The sequence below is a fragment of the Equus quagga genome, chromosome 7, assembly GCF_021613505.1.
Source record: "Equus quagga isolate Etosha38 chromosome 7, UCLA_HA_Equagga_1.0, whole genome shotgun sequence".
NCBI lineage: Eukaryota > Metazoa > Chordata > Mammalia > Perissodactyla > Equidae > Equus > Equus quagga.
Genome location: NC_060273.1, coordinates 22,339,323 through 22,355,750, shown reverse-complemented (window position 1 = coordinate 22,355,750; position 16,428 = coordinate 22,339,323). Strand labels below are relative to the sequence as shown.

The following is a 16,428-nucleotide window of genomic DNA, read 5'->3' as shown; positions in this document are numbered from 1 at the left end:
AATGGAGGGATAGATGAATTAATGAATAAACAAACCACGTTTTTTAAGTAAACTTATGACAAGATCAGATCTATCTTTTGAGCGAACCTGGCATCCAGCAGTGTGGCCCAAGATGAGAGTCATTCTAGATAGAGTGGGAGTCTGGCCTAAGGTGAAAGAAGAGGTCAGATTTGAAATGTATTTATTCAGAGAATAAGACTTTTTGAAAATTACATATTATTTTATTTTATGTATTAAAAAATTCTTTTTCAGAGAATAAGATTTTAGAACTAATTGGTTGTTGAGGTGATTGGGGGGAAAATGAGATCAGACTTCAAAGTTTCTATCTTGGGAAATTGAGATGCTGACATCATTATGTGGAAATGCAGAGAGACAAGCAGTTTTGGGGGAAAACAAAATGAGCTCATTTTTAGAACTGTCTGGAGGGACATTTTGGAGATGGTTAGAGTAGAGACCTGGAACTTGGGAGGGAGGTCAGAACTGTTGTAGTGTAAGCCCTGACAATTGTTGTTTTTTTCTTTTTTGTAATGCAAGAGCCTGACTTAAGCTTTGATTGCCAAGGCATTCACTTCAAAGAGACATCCACTTCAAAGAGGGCTATCTCAAATAAACAGGCTGCCAGTCACACAACCAGATAAAGAACCAGGCCACCTCCGCCCACTGAGGCTCCTTTGTTTTAGAGGTCTCGGTTAATTTCAATAACTGATCATCAGGCGCTGGTTTTTTTTCTCTTCCTGTGCTTTAAATTCCCGCTCTTACGTTTTAAATGCACCAATAAAGAGTGAGCCCACAAAACCCTAGGCCTCCACCCTCAACTTCAATAAAAGCAGAACCCTGGACCTCTGTATTCTTTCTCTCTCCCCTCACAACCTTGCTGTGTGGTCCCAGGTATGCTATGTAATTTCCAGGTCTTGTAAGTAATAAACCTTTATTTTTTCAAAGCTTCCTGATGGTTATTGCTAAAGGACATCTTGCAATCATACTAAGAACCACAGGGGGTGGTCCAGCCACGACATTGCTTATTGATGGGCTGAGACTGACACAAAACAGCTGGAGATATAGATTTAAGAGTCATCTGATTTAGATAGCAATTTAAATAATGGCGTAGGTGGATAAATGCGTAAACTGTATCATTTACTGTGTAGAATGAGAAAGGAGAGAGCTGTGGAGAGAAACTTAGTATGTTAGTCAGGGCAGGCTAACTGCTATAACAAACAACCCCAAAATCTCAGGGGTATAACTCAAGAGCAGTTTTTCCCTTGCTTATGTAACAGTTCAATGCTGGCATTTGGAGGGTGACTTCCCATAAGGTCGTTCAGGGACCCAGCGCCCATTCTGTGGCTCTGTCAATTTCTAGGGAGGAGGGAGTGGAGGGGGTCATGGGAAGACTTTCATGGGCCAGGTCTGGAATTGACATGTATTACTTTTGTCCACCTCCCATTGGACAGAATTCTGTCATGTGGTAGCTTCAGTGCAAAGGAAGCTGGGAAATGTAGTTTAGCTGTGGGCCCAGGAGAAAAAGAGAAACAATCCTGTCACACTGAGGGAACACCATAATTTGAGGGTTGGATGTAGGAAGAAGGACCTGCAAGAGGCAGGAAAGAGCCTTTAAGAGAGAATCAAGAGCAAATGATGTCTAGGAAAAAAAGGGAGAACACAGTTTGGCGAATGGCTGTCAAGAGCAGTCCCGGACTAGAGGGAGGCGAGCAAGGCGCCGAGGTGCAAAACGGAAGCTCAGAGAGAGGCCTCCTTAAATTTTGCACTCCAGGAGCCCTGCTTGCCTCACCTGAGTCCCAGTTCTGGCAAGGTCACCTGCTGCAGAGAAAGAAATGGAGGAAGGCTGGGAAGATGCCAGCGGATTTGGCAGGCAGTCACTCCGGCAAGCAAAGTTTCCCAGGAAGAAATGGAATCTTCGGCAGTTGGACGGGTACTTGCCTGACATCCCAGTACAGGTTACTGGCAGCCTCCCAGTTTTCCCCTTCAGAAGTCCGGTTCTGATCTGCTTGTGCCCTTAAAGTACCTTGGGAAGAGGGAAGGGAAGAGAAGCAGACATTTGTCGAGTTTCTACTCTGTGTAACTCGCAGAGTTTTCTCACTTGATTCTCGGTTGAACCTACGAGGTAGGTCTTATCCCACGTCACAGCTAAGGAAACTGAGGCGCAGAACAAGGTGCTTGAGATAAAAAGGATAGAATTAGGATTTTCCCAGCGTACCATCAAAGAGGCTTTCCAGCCCTCACAAGGGAGCACATTCTTACTTTTACAGCCTCATACGCTGGGGCAGGACTGAGGAGGGCTGGGGATATGGTGAGAACAGGGCTGCTGGCTCAGAGAGGAGAGGGCTTCCAAGTTAGGGAACTGAGAGCTCTTCCTCTGACGATGGAAAGCAGATGAGGTAGGCACAGCCCCAGGGGTCCTGGAGGAGGGCAGGAGGGAGCCCCAGAGAACCTGGGAAGGGCCAACTAGACTGGCCCCTCCTCCTCTCGTCTGGGAGCCCCACCCCCAACCCCTGGTCTCTTCAAACACTAGATTTGAGCAGTGGACACACCAGCACCGCAGCTGCGAGCTGTCATGGACCCTGAAGGTAAAGGAGCCTCCCGGACCTCTCTCGGTGTTCCTGCACCACCCTCCCGCCCTCTCCTGCTCGTCTCTCCATCCCAGCTTCTCTCAGTCCCTTATCCCGCACCCCCACCGAAAGGCTAAGTGTCCTCTGGTCTCCATCTAACTCTATTACCTCCCCCATCTCCCTCCAACCTCTCTGAACCCCAAACACTCCTTTCTGTCCCTTAAAGGCCTCTTCTCACCCTTCTTTCTCCTTCTATGTTGGGTCCCCAGTGAGCTCTGTGGGAAGAAAGGGGCTTGAGCCCCAGGAAAGGTCAGGGGTGGCCTGGAGGAGGGTGCGCCTCCTGGGGGCTAAGGGGACAGGTAGTGGGAGGCTGGATGAGGAGTAGCTCTGGACTTTGCCTCTGGCTGGCAGCTCAGCAAGAGCAGAGGCAAAGTCCTGTCCATCTGAGCAGGGCGGGGGAGGGGGCTTGAGTCCGATGATTCTCTGCCAGGCGTGAGGGATGAGGTCGCTAAGGAGGCCGTATGCAGAATGATAGGGGCCAGGCTCTGGAATCAACAGGCTCCTGTTTGAATCTCGGCTGCACCAGGAACAGGCTGTGTGGCCTTGGGCAAGTCACCTGACTTCTCAAAGCCTCATTTCCTTGCATCTGTAAAATGACTCTAACAGTTCCCTACTCACAAGGTTGTGGGGAGAACAAATGACAGGATGCACGGAAGATGCCCAGCTAGTGCCTGGAGCACAGGAGGCCCCTCCTTGAGTTCTCTGCATTTTCACTTTCCCTTCCCTGGGCTTCTTCCTGAGCTCCCACCTCCCTCTCCCAGTTTGGGGCTTCTGCTGGCCGCATGCACTCGGCCCCTCTGTCTTGGCCATGGAACCAGCTCTTAGGTGCCCAAACCAGTTCTTGGTTTAGCAATGACCTCAGAGTCAAAGCGTGGGTTCAAATCCCATCCCAGCAGCCTGCTAGCTGTGTGACCTCAGACAAGATGCTTAGCCTTGCTGTGCTTTCCTCATTGGTTTCCTCATTGATAAAGTAAGAACAGTGCCTTCTCCTTGGGTTGTGGTGAGGGTTAAATAGAGAGTATGTGTGAAGTGCCTGCACACAGAAACCCCTCAGCGGTGATTTATGCTGGTGACATAGTTGATTCCTCACATCTTTCTCTCCAGCTCTGAGCCCTCCCCAGGTTCCAGTTCCATTTTTGGAAGCCCTGTGGGTCCATCTCCACCTGGACATCTCCCTATGCTAAACTCAAAGTCTTTCCCCTACACCAGCTCCATTTCTCTTCATGCCTCACCATCCTCCTGTCAGACTGGAAACCTCAGGGTCACCTTAGCTGCTCACTCTTCCTCGCACCCCAATATCCAGACAGTTGCCACATCCTATGGACTTACCTTCACAGTGTCACCTGAGTATCTTCCCTCTCTGTTCCCACCACCCTCTGGGGAGCAGCCTGGTCGAGGCTGCCATTGTGTCGCTGCCTTTATGTGCATGACAAGGCAGGATGTTTAACTCTGGGCCAAGCCAGAAGGGTTGGCACCGGTATCACTACCACACAGGATTAAGCCAGGTGGAGTAGACATGTCAAAGCCGGGAGGCAAAGCCTGGGGAGGTGGAAGAAAGAAGGGACAAGGACAGAGTTGAGGCAGAAGCAGATGGCAGGCTGGTGGGCAAAGGCCGAGCGGTCAGCCTTGGCCAGGGTGTGAGGGGTGAGGCCAGGGCAGGAAGTCTGTGGCGTGGAGGGGAGGTCGTATGCCCTTTTCTTACAGCCTGGGCAGGGCTGCCTTCCCATTACACTTCACCCTGGCTCACTGCTTTTTGCCCTGGCTGTTGCAACAGTCTCCCAACTTATATCTTTCAAGAACCCTAGACACAATCTAAATTTCAAAGTGCATTTTTGATCAGATGACCTCTGATCAAAAGTTTTAGTGATTTCCCATTGCCTATTGAACAAAACCCTAACTCTTTCCTGTCATTCAAGGACTGCTCAGTCTGGCCCCATCCTACAATGAGCCCTTTCTCTTGCTACTCTGCGTGTCTAAGATTGTGCACCTCCACCCGCACATGCTCAGTGTCTCTCACTGGCAGGCCTTCACTCTCTCCATTCTCTCTGCCTGGCACGCCTTGCTCTCCTGTCCAGTGCCAACCTATTCTCAGAGCCAACCTTTCTGAGCCTTCTCCAATTGCTCTCGTACCTTAAGGACAGGTCATGCCTCCCCGCCCTGAAATTCTGTAGATTGTTTTACCACCTGTGTGATGAGCAATCACTTTTGGCCCTATTTAGAGGTAATTTCTCTTCTCTAGGGAGAGAAGGGGGAAAGAAAGAACATTTATCTGGAAGCTGCCGCTAAACAGCCTCTGTCTCCATCTGGTGTTTGCCCAATGGATCAACGAATAAATAGATGGAAGAACAAAGCTGCCAGAGGCTGACCCCTGGGTTCAAAGGCACGCGGCCAGGCCTTGGCTCAGGCATCTTGTTCCCTCCTCATTGCAGCCCTGTGATTTCCTTGTGGAACTGACTCTCAGAGAGGTTAGCAAATTGCCTAAGGTCACCCACCGTGTAGGTGGTATAGACAGGATTCAAACCCAGGCATTTCTGACTCCTAATCCAGGCTGATCCTACTATGCCAGGGACAGAGCCCTGGAAGCGACTGTGGCTTGCAGAACTCTGTGAATATTAACATAGTAAACATATAATAATTTAAAGACACAACTTAGTGCTTGATTAAACGGCAGTGTGGTGGGATAGAATAAGTGAGGGGACTCTGGAGACAGCCTGCCTGGGCTTATGATCCTCCACACTTCCCTGCTATGTGGACTTTTGGGCAAGTTGCTTGCCCTTTCCGTGCCTCAGTTTCCTTATCTGTAAAATAGGGATAATAATAGCACCCCCCCCCCCAGGGTTGTTGTGAGGATTAAATGTGTTAATGTCTATAAAATGCTTGGAACAGTGCCTAGGAAGGACTGTAAAAGTGTCAACAGTTATTATTATTATTATTATTTTCAGGAAGATTAGCCCTGAGCTAACATCTGCCAATCCTCCTCTTTTTGCTGAGGAAGACTGGCCCTGAGCTAACATCCATGCCCATCTTCCTCCACTTTATATGTGGGACGCCTACCACAGCATGGCGTGCCAAGCAGTGTCCTGTCCGCACCCAGGATCTGAACTGGCGAACCCCGGCCACCAAAGCGGAACGTGCGCACTTAACCGCTGCGCCACCGGGCCGGCCCCTCAACAGTTATTATTACACATTACGTCATTCCAGATTCTATTATAGACAAGTGGTAGTAGACACCAGAGTTTTAAGAAAAATTTATAAAGCCAAAACCTTTAAAATTGACAACTTCTAAGTTAATTTTTTCCTGTAAATTGGGGAAACCATTATGACTTGGTTTTAGCTGGAAGACTTTGTTGGCCTCATGTACACCACTGTTGCTGCCAGCACAAGCCACGTCGTTACACATACAATGAAGAACAAAGGCTTGTTCTATTAATTTAAGTGCATTCAAAGAGCCTCCCTTTGTGTCCGTCCATCAAAGGCATGAACAAGTGCGTGTCCAATGATTGAAGGAAAGAAGGGATGCAGGTTCTGATTCTGGCGAGTCCTTCCCAGCAAGGAGCCCCTGTCTAGTGAGGGCAACACAGAGACACAGTAAAAATCAGTTGACAATCTAGATGAGAATCACAAAAGTGCCAGGGGCGGGGAGGAGGTCTCCATATATTCTGTCATAATCTTCAGTTTATCTGTATCTTTTTACATTATTTGTAAAGAGAGATGTGCAGGAAATCTCCCAAGATGCTTTGGGTCCCCTCAAAAACAAAGATGCCAATTTTAATGAAATTCTAGATAACTGATTAAGAAAGCATTGCCTTGACAAGGGAAAACAGGACTGAAACAAAAAACCAACCCACTAATTGGGAAAAAATATTTGCAAGTCATATATCCAACAAAGGGTTAATCTCCATAATATATAAAGAACTCACTCAACTCAACAACAAAAAATCAAACAACCTAATCAAAAAATGGGCAGGAGACATGAACAGACATTTCTCCAAAGAAGGTATACAGATGGCCGATAGGCACATGAAAAGATGTTCATCATCACTGATCATCAGGGAAATGCAAATCAAAACTACACTAAGATATCACCTTACACCTATTAGAATGGCAAAAATAACCAAAACAAAAAGTAACAAATGTTGGAGAGGGTGTGGAGAAAAAGGAACCCTCATACACTGCTGGTAGGAGTGCAAACTGGTGCAGCCACTATGGAAAACAGTATGGAGAGTTCTCAAAAAATTAAAAATAGATATACCATATGACCCAGCCATCCTGCTATTGGGTATCTATCCTAAGAACCTGAAATCAGCAATTCCAAAAGTCCCATGCACCCCAATATTCATTGCAGCATGTTTACAACAGCCAAGACGTGGAAGCAACCTAAGTGCCCAGCAACTGATGACTGGATAAAGAAGATGTGGTATATGCATACAATGGAATACTACTCAGCCATAAAAAAGGATAAAGTTGTCCCATTCACAACAACATGGATGGCCCTTGAGGGTGTATGTTAAGTGAAATAAGCCAGATAAAGACAATCTCTGTATGACTCCACTCATATGTGGAAGTTAAACATGTAGAGAAAGAGAACAGATTAGTGATTACCAGGGGAAGCGGGGGTGGGCACAAAGGGTGAAGTGGTGCACCTACAGCACGACTGACAAACAATAATGTACAACTGAAATTTCACAAGGTTGTAAACTATCATAATCTCAATAAAAAGCAAAAAAGAAAAAAGAAAGCATTGCCTTGAGAGATCAAGATTACACTCCACAGGATGAAACTATACTCTCTGAAGGCGGGCATCTTGAGAGAACGTTGACACGTCACAACTGCGAGGATGCAAAAGAGACAGGACGTTCCAGCTGCTCCCGAGGTGCAGCAGCTTCCTGGCAGGCTCTCTGAACCAGCTCTCCTCAGGCAGCTGCAAAAACAGCCCTCCCTCTCTCAAATTCCTTTCAGTAACAGCTGCTAGTTAGGAGAGCCCACGTTTTCAAAACAACCCGCAGGAATCCCTTTTGTTGGAAATGCATGGGAGAGTTGGGGCCTAAAGAAAACCAGACGTATTTATTTATTTTTGACAAGTGGAACGTGGAGCGTGTAACATTCTGCCTCTACAATAGGCAATCAGAACAACTGATCGCAAGGATGGGGGCAAGGGAGTCTCCCTGCCCTGGAGGCAGTATCCAGCCTTGGGGAGGGAGGACCCGGGCTCACACTGATCATTTTCCAGCTTGATCATTTTCTAGCTCTGCTCTTTAGGGGATTCCCTCTTCATTTCTGAGTCTCAGTTCTCCATCTCTAAATATAAATGATATCTACCTTGAAGAACTGCAGGAAGGACTTGTGACAATGGATAGCAAGTGCCTGGCATACGGTAGGCACAAAGGTGTGGTAGCTATTATGCTCTTCCTGCGGTTCAGAAGCTTTCAACCCTGCCACAAATTAGAATTATGTTACCACATTCCAGACCAGTTATGTAAGAATCTCTGGGGGTGGGGCCCAGGCATTAGAGTTTGGCAAAGCTCCCCAGATAATTCCACTGTGCAGCCAAGGTTGAGAACCACGGCTCTACCATCCTGAAAAAACTTTCCTCGACCCCATCTCAGGTAAGGGCTCTCTCTCTCCCTTTATTTGGTTTTTTTTTTTTTTTTACTTTTTTATTATAGAGAATTTCAAACATACACCAAAGTAGATAGAAAAGTATGATGCAGCCTCATGGACCCATCCATCACTCAGCCTCAGCAACCATCAACTTTTGGCCAGTCCAGCCCCATCTACACCCCTTCTACTTTCTACTTTCCAGGATTACCTTAAAGTAAAACCAGCTCTCAAATCTTTTCATACATGAACGTTTCACCATTTTATTATTTTTTTTTTATTTTCTAAATGATAAGGACTTTTCTTTTTGTCACAACCACAATACAATGATCAACAGCTAAATTTTTGAAAATTTCCTTAATGTGATCAAATATCCAGTCGGCAGTCAGTTCTTCAGTGGTCTCATAAATGTTCTAATTTGCTTTCAACTTGTTTGTTTGAATTAGCATCCAAATAAGATCCGTACATTGTGATTGGTTGGTATGTATTTTCAGGTTCTTTTAATCTTTTGTTTTCTGTGCAATGTATATGTTGAAGAAATTAGGTTATCTTCTGGTAGAGTTTCCTGTGGTCAGAATTTCTCTGGTTGTGTACCCGTGGTACATTTTAACACATTCCTGTGTCCTCTGGTTTTCTTGTAAATTGGTGGTTTCAGCTAGAAGTCTGATCTGACTCTGGGTCAGCTGCTTTGGCAAGAGTACTGCCTGAGTGGCGGTGAGTTCTCCCGTCAGGGGTGCCCAGCATCTGGTTGTGTTTCTTCTTGATGTTGGCTTTTGATGCTCAATACCTGGACCTACAGGTTCAAGAGGGTTGCAGAAATGGTTCCTGCCTTTCAGCAGAGCATTGGGTCTTGTTTGTTTGTTTAAGTGGTTTTAATCAATTCAGTGATCTTTAGTAAATTTCCTGAGTTGTGCAGTCATCACCACAGACCATCTCCATTACCTCAGTGAGATCCTGTGCTGTTTAGAATTAATTCCTAGCCCCAGGCAATCACTATTCTGATGTCTGTCTCTCTCGATTTGCCTTCTCTGGACATTTCATATAAACGGAGACATACACCATGTGGTCTGGTATGAGCACTGATTCTTAACCCTCATGTGCGTCTGAGTACAGGGGGACCTCTTCCAGTGCCTGGATGCCTGGGAACCACCTCTGAAAGATTCTGATTGCGTTGATCTGAAATGGGGCTGAGCAGCAGAGAGTCTGAAAATCTCTCCAGGTGATTCCAATGTGCAGCCCGGGTTGTGCAGCCCAGGTGGAGGGCCCTGCTTTCTCAACGTCTGCTGAGAGGAGTGGTCCACACCCACCACCTCCACTTCCTCACTTCCCATATACTCCCTGATCTTGACAATGCGGCTTCTGCCCCCACAGCACGGGCACTGAGACTGCTCTGGCCAAGGCCTCCCAGTTGCTGAGTCTAAGGCCCATTTTCAGCCTTCCTTCTACTTGCTTCTGCTCACACCTACTTCTGGAAACCCGCTTCTCCTTCCAGACTCCCATTCCCTTCTGATGCTGCTTCTTTTTTTTTAAGATTGGCACCTGAGCTAACATCTGTTGCCAATCTTCTTTTTTTTTTTTTCTTTTCTTCTTCTTCCCAAAGCCCCCCAGTACATAGTTGTATATTCTAGTTGTAGGTCCCTCTGGTTGTACTAAGTGGGACACCACCTTGGCGTGGCCTGACAGGCGGTGCCATATCCGCACCCAGGATCTGAACCGATGAAACCCTGGGCCGCCAAAGTGGAGTGCAAGAACTTAACCACTCAGCCACAGGGCCGGCCCCCGCTGTTTCTCTTTTTGACAGCCATGCCTCTGTGGCCTTTGAATACTGCTGTTTCTCAGAGCCTCCTCTTCCCGTCCCTGGTCACTTTATGCACTGCTGTGCTCGTCCATTTATGCTGACAGCTTGAAATCTCCATTTCTTACTCCTATATCTCTCCAAACTCCAGAACTATTCTTCTACCCACCATCAGGACATGGCCATCCACATTTCCTACTGGTATCTCAACCTTAACATCTGCAAAACCAAAGTTATTCTTTTCCCCCCAGCTCTGCTGCTTATAAGCTGTGTCACCAGGGCGCGATATAGGAACATGTTTGAGATCCAGTTCCTGTACTTGTACGTGGGAATGAGCCCCTGTGGTGAGTTTCAGATGAGCGAGTGTGAGAGAGCTGTGGTGCCCATGGCAGGCACACCACAGGCACTCAGGCAGTACAGGTTGCTGCCTTCCTCTGTCGCCATCCTCCACCCAGCCTACTTCTCCCTGAACAACTCCTATGCCAGTTTTCAGCCACCCAGGACACAAACCCAAGGCTTCTGCATCTTATTAGCTGCTAATTCCGGTAAGCCCCGCCTCAGAAACAGCTCACACATCTCCTACTCGCTCTTGCTACAATCACCGCCCGATTCAGGGCTTCGTCAGCTTACGTCTGGCCAATCGCCTCAGCCTCCATTTGCCTCCCAACCTGTCTGCACGTGGTGGCTGAAGTGACCCTTCTAGAACAAAATCATAGTCATATCATTCCCTTGCTTAAAATTCTGTGATAGCTCCTAGGATCTGTCCAAATTCTTCAGCCACATAGTTTCTTTCTTTTTCGCTCTGGCCTCACCTCCCGCCATTTCTCCGGTGAATCCTGCTCAGCCCTCCCTCACCTCTCTCTCTATTTTCTTGCTTTTAAGCCTCGAACACCTGCTCTTTCAGCCTGAAATGTCTTTTTCCCCCTCCGCTGCCCCCCACACCTCTGCGTGGCAAACATTAGTCATCTTTCAAGGCCACTAAAACTACCCTCCTCAGGGACATGTAGTCACTTCTCCCTCTAAGCTCCCACGACTCGTGGTGATGCCTCAGTCTTTCCTTTAGCAAACACGCCTACTACGTGCCTGAGAGTGTTCCCAGCACTTTGCAAATATTAACACACTTGATTTTCATAACAAACCAATGAGGTGATTATTCTTTTTTTTTTAAGATTTTAAAAAATTTTCCCTTTTGCTCTCCAAAGTCCCCCGGCACATAGCTGTATATTTTTAGCTGTGGATCCTTCCAGTTGTGGCATGTGTGGTACCACCACAGCGTGGCCTGCTGAGCAGTGCCATGTCCGCACCCAGGATTTGAACCGGCGAAACCCCGGGCTGCTGAAGTACAGCGTGCGAGCTTAACCACTCGGCCACAGGGCCGGCCCCAAGGTGATTATTCTCATTATCCCTGGTACAGGGGAGGCACCTAAGGCTCCTGAGAGGTTGAGTCTCTTGCCCAAGGTCACTCAGCTAAAGGTGGCAGAGCCAGCACTGGAACCCAGGCCGAGTGGCCCCAGAGTCTGGGCTCTGATTCATCCCATTGTGCAGCCTCTCTGCTTGAATAAGTGTCATTGAACACTTAGTATTAAGCTAAACAATATGAAATTACCATTATTTGACCATTTTTGACCTATAAAAGCAGCGCATTTGTGTCGTTCAGTGTCCTGGCACTTGGGATACAGCAGAAAACTCACCGGACAGACACATCTTTGCCTCCAGAGAGGAAACAACAGTAGAGTGTGACGATGGGGGAAGAACAAGGAGTCGAGTGAGTGTGTGACCTGAGTTAGCGGGTCTGTGAGAGCCCTTGCCGAGGAAGTGCTGTCTAGGAGAAGACCTGCAAGAGGAGTGAGAGGCGAAGGGGGAGTTTGGAGGTGAGGTTAAGGGAAGGGACTTCCACACAACCTTGGAACAGCATAGGCTGAGGCCTGAAAGCCAAGAGAAAGAGCTGTCCACTCTGTCACCCACAACTTAGTACCTGGCACAGAGCAGGTGCTCGATAAGGATTTGTCAAGAGAATAAATGCAAAACAGAAAGAAGTCAAAAGAGCTGGAGTTAATACAGTGAAAGTGAGGTTTTAAGCAGGAGAGTGGTCTGCTCGAATTTACTTTTTTATTCTTTTATTTTAAAGTCAGGTTTAATGAGTTATAATTACAGACAGTAAAATTCACCCTTTTCTGTGTACAGTTCTACGAGTCTTGATAAATGCGTCAGCCATGTTGCCGCCATCACAGACAAGATATAGAACAGTTTGACCACATCCCAAAACTCCGCTGCTGCCCCTGTGTGGCCAGCCCCTTCCTGACCCCCAGGGAGCCGCCCGTCTGTTCTCTGCTGCAATCCTTTGCTGTTTCCAGAATGTCATATGTATGGACTCAAATAGCATGTAGCCTTTTGAATCTGGCTTCTTTACTTAGAATAGTCCATTTGCAGTGCGTCCCTATCGTGTGTGTCAGTAATTGGTTCCTTTCTTTATTGCCGAGTAGAATTCTATCATATAGCTGCACCACAGTTTGTTTATCCCACGCTCACCAGTTGAAGGGTCCAAATTCATGTTAAAAAGCACCCCATCATGCTCCTAGTCTAAACGGAGCGGAGGCCTCGCATCCCTGCCATTTGCTCTCAGGTCTTTGCCTGGCTGGACTGTGAAGGGTGGAGACCGAGACTATGTCTTTGTCCTTTGACTGTTCTCAGCACCCAGCCAGGACACAGCTGGCTCTGAGTGAGGAATGGGAGCCACTTGGAGCGGTTGTGGAGGACAATGTGGAGAAGGAAGGCCACGTGTCTTCCCTGAGGACTGTGTCTGGCAGTAGGGGGTGAAAATTGGGTGCTTGGCTTTGGGGAAGAAGGGCTGGACAAGAAGGGCCTGCAGCTGAGAACAGAGCAAGCCAGAGTGTCTGGCCTTAACTTCAACTTGGAACAAAAGTGGGGGAAACAAAACAGAACAAAACAAAAACCCCTCACATGCGGTGGAAGTGTCTCCTCCCTCCCAGGGGGAAGCTAAGTCCATCTGTGGCACGCGCCATAGAGGCTGCAGGTCTTCCCTTGACCGACAGATGGCGATATAGTACTTGTGCTTGAACGGGGCCTCTGCAGTCACCCCATTCATTCGCCAGGCCTGAGTGCTGAGTGGCCCATTAGGCGCTACACGCTGGTGGGAAGGACCTTAGAGATCACATCTGTAACTTTTATTTTACAGGTGAAGGACTCGCCCATACTCCTGAAGCTGTGTTTCTCTGAGCAGGGGCTCAGACCCAATTTCTGGGTGCTTTTCCCTTCCTGTACAGCCCCCATCTCTGGAGAGAGGACAGTTTGTGGAACCATCTGCTGTGGGAGGGGTCTGCAAGCTAGGGGGCAAAGGCAGAGGGACAGATGGCCATGACCACAAGGCCTGGCCAATCTAACTCTGCCACCCGTTTGCTGTGTGACCTCAGCCAGCTTGCCTTTCCTCTCTGGTCCTCAGTCTCCACATCTGTGAAAAGTTGAACTTCCAGCTTTAAAGTACTTGGTGGTAGAGAGAAGACTGGGATGAAAAAGACACACAGCTCACATTCTACTGGGGGCTGAAGAGCTCGTAAATAACTAATCCTGTGCCAGGCCAACTGGAAAGGCTGTAGGGTGCCTTTCTGGCAGTGTGCATGTCTCTTCTGGCTGGTAAATAACTGTTGACCCAGCACTAGGTTTGTCAGATAAAATATAGGACACTCAGTTGTATTTTAATTTCAGGTAACCGACAGATAACTTTTTTTTGTTTGAGGAAGATTGGCCCTGAGCTAACATCTGCTGCCAATCCTCCTCTTTTTGCTGAGGAAGACACCCTGAGCTAACATCCGTGCCCATCTTCCTCTACTTTATATGTGGGATGCCTACCCCAGCATGGCTTGCCAAGCGGTGCCATGTCCGCACCCAGGATCCGAACTGGCGAACCCTGGGCCACCAAAGCGGAACATGTGCACTTAACCGCTGCGCCACCGGGCCGACCCCAACAGATAATTTTTAAGTATAAGTATGTTCTAAATATCGCCTAGGATATATTTATACTAAAAATATCTATGATGTTTGTCAGATATTTAAATTTAATTAGGCGTCCTGCCAATCTTCCTCTTTTTTTTTCTTCTCCCCAAAGTCCCCAGTACATAGTTGCATATTCTAGTTGTGGGTCCTTCTAGTTCTGCTATGTGGGATGCCACCTCAGCATGGCTTGTTGAATGGTGCTAGGTCTGCGCCCAGGATCCGAACCAGTGAAACCCTGGGCCACCAATGCCGAGCGCGTGAACTTAACCACTGGACCATGGGGCCGGCTTCAAGCCTCCTGTATTTTTATTTGCTCAATCTGGCAACCTTGTCCAGCCCACAGGGCCCACCCAGCACCCCAGCCCCTCTCCTTGGCCCCCCAGATCTTCACCCTGATTGGCTAGTACCCAATTTGCTGGTTGTTAAATATTTTGACAATCACCCCTGACTATAAGAAAGGTAGCCAATGACCAGAAGGACCTACAACTGGAATATACAACATGTACTGGGGGTGCTTTGGGGAGAAGCAGAAGAAGAAGGAAAAAAAGAAAAGAAGATTGGCAACAGTTGTTAGCTCAGGTGCCAATGTTTAAAAAGAAAAGAAAGGCAGCCCAAATATAATGCTGTTGTCTCTCTTTCCCTCCCAGGCCTGGCACTCCTGCTGCCCCCTGCCACTCTGGCCACCCTGGTGGATGGCTGGCTCCGAGAAGACTGCCCAAGCTTCAATCATGCAGGCTTGGTCACGGGGGCAGCCCCCTCGCAGGCAGCATTGTGGGCCAAGTCCCCAGGGATACTGGCTGGGAGGCCTTTCTTTGATGCCATCTTTGCCCACGTCAACTGCCAGGTCTCTTGGCTCTTCCCCGAGGGATCAAAGCTGGTGCCTGTGGCCAAGGTGGCAGAGGTCCGAGGCCCTGCCAACTGCCTGCTGCTGGGCGAGCGGGTGGCCCTGAACATGCTGGCCCGCTGCAGTGGAGTTGCCAGTGCTGCCGCTGCGGCTGTGGAAGCTGCCAGGGGAACCGGCTGGGCCGGGCACGTGGCGGGCACGAGGAAGACCACACCAGGCTTCCGGCTGGTGGAGAAGTATGGGCTCCTAGTGGGCGGGGCCGCCTCCCACCGTTATGACCTGGGAGGGCTGGTGATGGTGAAGGACAACCACGTCATGGCAGCTGGTGGTGTGGAAAAGGTGCATGTCTGACTGAGCCCCTGCCCTGGCCCTGCTCCCACCCTGCCATCACAGCCCTTCTCCTCTACCAGAGACCCCCAACCACTCCCTGGCGAATAGTGATGTCAGGAGAAGCAAGACTCCTCCACCCCTCAGACGTTCCATCTGTGAAACGAGGGGTTGGATCGCTTTCCTACCAGCGTTCTTCTTGGTATGACGTTCAGAAGCAAAGGACAAACCATGGGGAGCCAGTGTTGATGGCTTTGCGACCTTGGGCATGTCACTTTAACTCCTCAGACCTGTTTCCCATCTGTGAAAATGTTCTTGAAGACCCCTTCCAGTTTTAAGATTCTGAGTCAAATTGAACTCAGGTCCAAATGCCAAATCTTGCTGATATTTGGCCATTTTTTTGACCCACAGAGGTAGTAATTTCATGTGGTTTCACCTAATATGAAAGAAACCATCCGATGCCTGGTTTCCTCATTAACCCCAAGCTTGTTATCCATCTGGAGCCTTTCGAATGCCCGTCCCCTGTGCCCCTCACTGTGACGCTGTGCCAGGTGCCACCTGTCTCACTCTCGCCCTTCGGCTTGCCTGACAGGCGGTGCGAGGGGCCCGGCAGGCAGCCGACTTTGCCCTGAAGGTGGAAGTGGAGTGCAGCAGCCTGCAGGAGGCTGTGGAGGCGGCCGAAGCAGGTGCGGACCTCGTCTTGCTGGACAACTTCAGGCCTGAGGTGAGGCAGGGTCTGCTTCCTGGGAAGGGGCCACGTGGGTGGCTCTCACCTTCTCTTGGCTTGTATTCCGCAGGAGCTGCACCGCACGGCGGCAGCACTGAAGGCCCGGTTCCCAGGTGTGGGCGTGGAGGCCAGCGGGGGCATCACGCTGGGCAACCTTCCTCAGTTCTGTGGGCCCCACATCGATGTCATCTCTTTGGGGATGCTGACCCAGGCTGCCCCGGCCCTCGATTTCTCCCTCAAGCTGTTTGCTGAAGGGGCCACTCCAGTGCCCTACACCCGCCGGACCTAAAGCCAAAGAAGATGACACTGCCAGTGGGATAACATAGTTCCTTGGGACCCTCAAGGTTATACGTGGCCAACAGGACATTCTCGACATTAACCTGGGCGAAAGTCCAGGCTCTGCCACTCGCTGCTCATGTGACCTCAAAGGGCTGGCTTCATCTCTGCTCATCTCAGTTTCCTAATCTGTAAAATGAGCCTAATAAATGATCGACCTAATGAA

At 48.8% G+C, this 16,428-nt stretch overlaps 1 protein-coding gene across 2 annotated transcripts; it reads left to right on the top strand.

Annotated features, from left to right (window-relative positions):
* Positions 1-2,521: 2,521 nt before the first annotated feature.
* QPRT (quinolinate phosphoribosyltransferase) lies at positions 2,522-16,428 on the top strand. 2 transcript variants are annotated; one of them, XM_046668491.1, is made up of 4 exons: positions 2,522-2,582; positions 14,676-15,211; positions 15,792-15,923; positions 15,997-16,428. In XM_046668491.1, exons 1-4 carry the CDS (start codon positions 2,570-2,572, stop codon positions 16,213-16,215), a joined length of 900 nt encoding a protein of 299 aa, XP_046524447.1. In that variant the 5' UTR covers positions 2,522-2,569; the 3' UTR covers positions 16,216-16,428. The 2 variants fall into 2 exon arrangements, with proteins under 2 accessions (XP_046524447.1, XP_046524446.1); XM_046668490.1 differs by lacking the exon at positions 2,522-2,582 and adding an exon at positions 9,881-10,361.

What these genes read in the sequence shown, in the direction of transcription:
- QPRT (XM_046668490.1), top strand. Translation starts at nt 10,196, where the DNA reads ATGGCCATCCACATTTCCTACTGGTATCTCAACCTTAACATCTGCAAA. An exon ending in CGTGGGAATGAGCCCCTGTG is followed by an intron (nt 10,362 to 14,675) that starts GTGAGTTTCAGA and finishes TTTCCCTCCCAG; the next exon opens with GCCTGGCACTCCTGCTGCCC. An exon ending in TGGACAACTTCAGGCCTGAG is followed by an intron (nt 15,924 to 15,996) that starts GTGAGGCAGGGT and finishes TGTATTCCGCAG; the next exon opens with GAGCTGCACCGCACGGCGGC.